At 36.2% G+C, this 5,600-nt stretch overlaps 1 protein-coding gene across 1 annotated transcript in view; it reads right to left on the reverse strand.

The window, feature by feature from the left end:
- dcaf11 (ddb1 and cul4 associated factor 11) overlaps positions 1-5,600 on the reverse strand; it is a 52,895-nt gene that overhangs the window by 5,787 nt on the left and 41,508 nt on the right. The window contains exons 13-14 of the mRNA XM_020588347.1: positions 1,650-1,802; positions 1,284-1,390 (exon numbers count right to left, since the gene is read on the reverse strand). Coding sequence (XP_020444003.1) covers positions 1,284-1,390; positions 1,650-1,802 — 260 coding nt within the window. The remainder of the gene's footprint in view (positions 1-1,283; positions 1,391-1,649; positions 1,803-5,600) is intronic.

Raw genomic sequence — 5,600 nt, forward strand, 5'->3', positions numbered from 1 at the left:
AAAATAGCAAAAAATATATCGATATTGGCAAGGGTTAGATATATTTTGGACGGGAAAGCACTACGCATTTTGTATTCTTCATTGATTTTACCATACTTAGAGTATGGCGTTGAAAACTGGGGAAACACATACAAAAGCTCACTTCAACCATTGTATATATTACAAAAAAGAGCGATAAGAATTGTGCATAAGATGGGTTATAGGGATCACACCAATGTAGCTTTCATACAGTCTAAATTGTTAAATTTTTTTTGATTTAGTGGGATACAAGACTGCTGTGTTTATGTATAAAGCCAGGAACAATTTATTACCTGGTGGAATTCAAAAACTATTTAATGAAAGGGAAGGGGTATATAATTTTAGGGGTTAGTTAAATTTTAAAATTCATGCTATACGTACAACCAAAAAAAGATTTTGTATTTCCATAAGTGGGGTAAAACTATGGAATCATTTAAAACTATGGAATCATTTAAGTGTGGACATAAAAAATAGTAATAGAATTGATGAGTTTAAACATAAATATAAAGGTATGTGTCAATCAAGATATATGCAAGAACAGGTTTAATGATTAATTAGGTGGAACATTGTGGGTGTGGTGTAAGAATGTTAACACTATGTAATAATTCTTTAGTATATTACTTGTGTGGTGTAGAAGACAATTATCTAAGAATGTAATTATGTAAGAATGTTAACAATCTGTAATAATTTTTTAGTATATTATTTGTGTGGTGTAGAACAATATTATCTATGTAGAGATACTGCTTGCAAACCAATGATGGTAAGATGATGTTATGGGGTAGGACTAGATAAGTCTAACTTCTTCCTACTCCGTTCAAGCATGTACTAGGTATAAGCAAATTGATAATGGATTACCATTTGTGGATATATGTGAAATTATGTGTGTTGACATATCAACTATCTTTACATGCTTGAAAGAATAAAATCAATCAATCAATCAATCATTAGAATTTTCAGCAAAGTCTGGTTCTCTCTAGGGCTGAGAGGGAAACTGCTCGAACTACAATTACAGACAAACAATTACAAAGAAGACACTGTACACTTATATGTCTGTAAATGGACCATTCGATTCTCTGTTATTTCCAGAAATTATATCAAATCCTCCAACTTCTCTTAATCTGCAGTACTTAGAGGAAGCACCGCCTGGTTTCATGCTGCTCAATTAAAACTTCAACTCAGAAGTGCTTGCTTTAGAGTTAATGTGATATTAATGATCACGTTTACACTTTGACTGCAGTTAAACAGTTAACATTAACAGAACTCACAGAGCTGCTGACGAGGGTGTCCTCATATGGGTGCCAGCTGACATCCCTCACACAGGCGTCATGGCCTGACAGTCTGGAAACCACGCATCCTGTCAGTACGTCATAAACTGCACACAGAAAGAATTCAACTGATGCAGCTTTTTGGAGATGTGTGCCATCTGTCAAGCACTTAGGCAGTTAACAGTTAAGTGGTTCACTGTCAATGCCATCTTATTTATAGAGTACCTTTGGTATACAAGGAATTTCAAAGTGCTTTATGCAGTAAAACAGAATCAGACAATCACACATCACAAAATATAAAATACAGAAGTTAAAAGACAAGTAAAACAAGTATTAGGAGGTTTACATACTAACAGCGGCACTCACTGATAATTTTTCCAGTAGAGCAGCCAGAGTAGATGAATCTCTGCCCAGTGCTGAACTCTGGGGAGAAGCGGCAGCGGATGAGAGTGTGCAGAACACCGTGGCCCCGGTACGTCATCACTGAGGTGTCGCCTGTTAGTTTGTGTCTCTTCAGGGCTAAAAAGGCACCAAAGTTCCAGAAGGTAAAACAAACCCAACACTGTCAAACAGAAATGATTTTTTTTCTTTTGCAGTCCCAAAAAGTAATCATATCTGACTGAATTTTCCAAGCGTCATCCTCTCACCTCCTCCCTCCATTCTCTTTCTTTGGTTGTTCATATATTTATAAGGGACACTGCACATTAATCAACACTGATGTTAACAACATCAGTAAAATGTGCCAGGATTACTTTGACAGCTAAATTGCACCCGAAGACCCAACCTAATCAAAAACAGCACATAATAAAAACATTTACATGTTAACAATACAATCAATACAAGACATTACAAACAAGTTAATCCATCAAAAATTAGTTCATTAATGAGTACATGTCTGAGTCCCATTTTACATTCAGTTTTAAAAGTGTTGTATGATGTGCAGCTCCTTATTTCCATCGGTACAGCATTCCAGAGAGGTGCTCTCACAGAAAAGGCTGATTGTCCAGTTTTACTGCATCTAAAGGGAACAATACAGTCTCTTCTGGAAACTGTGCTTGTCATTCTGGATACATAATCCTTAAGTTTAATGATGACTCAGTGGAGGAGGTGCCAGGTCATGAAGAATTTTGAAAAAAAAAAAAAGATATAAATTACATACTTTCTAAAACCTTCTATAACCAATAAATGATCTATCTGAATGATACAACAATGGTGGTAATGATAAGGTTTGTTGTAAAGCAGTTTAAGTGTTTGTTTATAGCGTGACTATTGGCTTGAATATGGAGACACCAATTTGGGTTCAACTTGAGAAAATAGCTAAGGTGTATGAGGATCATTGCCTGACTAAACAATTTTGCAGCATGTAATGTTAGATAAGCCAAGATAAGTCTAAAAAGTTAGACATAGAAGATTGAACTATTTTAGTAACTCTTTAAATAGCTTCTTAAAAGTCAAAGCTGAGTCTAAATTAACTCCAAAAAAATTTAAAATTATCAAATTTTTCTCCAAGTAATATTACATCAGGTCAGTGTGTCATTTGTAAATTAATCCTGGAATATCACTTGATGATGGACCCAGTCTTGTGTCAAGATCCGTTTCCCCCTGTTAAAACTGTTTCTAGTAGCGCCGCCTGGGTGATTATGGTTGAGATAAGGTTACGGTTCAGGTTAGGGTGGGGATTTTCAAAGTGTGGGGAGATGAGCCTCGGAGAATATCGTGATCACTGTTGGTGTAGCCTCCTGTATGTTCCACCCAGACATAACAGTAGGTTTCAAAAATACACATATGCATCTTTTAAACAAACACTTTTGCAACACAATTCCACTCTCAAGCACTATTACACATTACTAAAAATATTTTAAATTAAAAAATCCATATCCGGTGTTCTCCCCCATTCACACTTAATCTGTGGGCTACTCTTGTGTAAAACTATTTACCAATTAATCCTTCACAGTGCAATCACAAAATAAAAAAAGACAACAGTTTTACTAAAATAACTTCAATTAGCCCTAGGTAGGTCAGAAAGAAAGGTGGGATGAAGCAAGTCACGAGCAAGGAGGAGATATAGAGAGTATAAAAGCAATGTCTCCAGCTCTGTCATTCTGCTATATAGACTGGAGACAGATGCCACTGTGGTGTTTTTGATTTCTTTCCCCAGTAAATCTTATACTTTGCAACAGACTGCTTTTGAGTGATTTTTGGCAGCAGACAGAGAACTGTGTGGGTGAGATCTGGACCCTTACTGGCCCAGGGAAAAGTTTTCCCATCAAAATATTGATGATGATTAAATCTTTTGAAAAAAGGTGTCCATCCCTCCAGTGGATGGCGCCAAACGTCGATGGCTGCCTTGGTCACACGAACTCTCTTGTGTGTTTGTTTTTCTTTGTTTTGTCAGTCTTTTGCAACCCATCCCAGATTACTTTTACCAGAGAAGAACTGTTAAATATAAGACAACTCACACAAACTACCTTTCTCCATTTTTTTGTGAACAAAGAATGCTGTGTGGACATTGTGACTGGAGGTGCAGCTGCAATATACGGGACCTGGAAAAAATGGCAATGGGGTAATATGTCTGTGCAGATTCTCAGTCATCCAGGTCATAGTAAGCTGAAAAAACTGGACTAGATTTCTAGGTTGAAGACATTTCACCTCTCATCCAAGAGGCTTCATCAGTTCTGACTGACTGGTGTTGAGCCGGAAATATTTAAATCTCTCCTGTTCAGTCAGCGGCAGCAAGTTCCAGTAGCTCTGTCCTCTTTTGTGTTTTTTTTCTGTCTGTGCTTTCTGAATTTGTCTACCAAGATCGGTGTGTGGTATCTGTTCTTATGGTGTCTTGTTGCTTGCTCTCTGTTGTTTTTGTCCCTTACTGCTGCTGGAATACTGGAATTTCCCCACTGTGGGATCAGTAAAGTTCTAATCTACCCTACCCTTTATGCTTCACAGAGACTTGTCTCAATGACGCCATCACAGACAGCGCAATACAAGTACCGGGCTTCCAGGTGTACAGAGTGGATCGTGTAACTGAGCTGTCCGGGAAGACTAGAGGAGGTGGAATCCGTCACTAGATAGATGAAGGTTGGTGCACAGATGTCACAGTGCTACAGAGGACATGTAACACAGACTTAGACTCTTTTTATCAATTGCAAATCCTTCTATTCTCCTCGAGAATTTTTGAGCTTCATTGTGGTTGCTGACTATTTACAACCGAACACCCATGCCAGCGCACTACAGCTCCTGGCCAAACAGATAACTAACAATAATTAATAATAATAGTTTATTTGTTTATATAACGCTTTACAACACCCAATGGTGCTCAAACTGCTTCACAGCAGAACATTTTAAGACAAAATAACAAAAAGGAAATATTAAAACTAGACAACTGCATTTTCTGAAAAATCACCCTGAATATGCTGATAATTCTGACACCTGAATGCTTTTGCTAGCTGCAAGTATGCAGAAGTAAAATTTTCCCATTCATTTGAATTGGTCAAGATTTTCAAAATAAAGCTAAATAAATTAAAAATATGAATTTCAGAAAAATTCTGAATAGAAGCATGAATGTACTTGAAGAGCTGAACATTTTGATAGCTGAAACAGCTGAAAGTATGCTGAAGTAGAATTTCCCCATTCATTTGGATGGAGCAAGATTTTCAAAATAAAGCTAAATATTTTAAAAGGTATGACGTTTAGAAAATGTTTTAAGAAAAGCATGAATGTCCTTGAAGAGCTGAACATTTTAATACCTGAAATAGGTGAAAGTATGCTGAAGTAGAATATTCCCATTCATTTGAATGGGGCAAGACTTTGAAATATATAGCTTTATTTTGAAAGTTATAAAGTTTAGAAAAATCCTGAAGAGAAGCATGAATGTCCTTGAGGAGGTCAACATTTTGATACTTGAAACAGCTGAAATTATGCTGAAGATGAATTTTCCCATTCATTTGAATGGAGCAATATTTTCAAAATAAAGCTAAATATTTCAAAAGTATGAAGTTTAGAAAAGTTTTCAAGAGAAGCATGAATATCCTTGAAGAGCTGCACATTTTGATAGCTGAAACTATGCTGAAGTAGAATTTTCCCATTCATTTGAATGGGGCAAGATTTTCCAAATAGAGCTAAATATTTTAAAAGTATCACGTTTAGAAAACTTCTGAATAGAAGCATGAATGTCCTTGAAGAGTTGAACATTTTCACAGCTGAAATAGCTGAAAGTATGCTGAAGTAAAAATTTCTCCATTCATTTGAATGGGGCAAGATTTTCAAAATAAAGCTAAATATTTCAAATGTATGAAGTTTAGAAAACTTCTGAATAGAAGC

This window comes from Monopterus albus, unplaced genomic scaffold, assembly GCF_001952655.1.
Source record: "Monopterus albus unplaced genomic scaffold, M_albus_1.0 scaffold531.1, whole genome shotgun sequence".
In the NCBI taxonomy this organism is placed as follows: domain Eukaryota; kingdom Metazoa; phylum Chordata; class Actinopteri; order Synbranchiformes; family Synbranchidae; genus Monopterus; species Monopterus albus.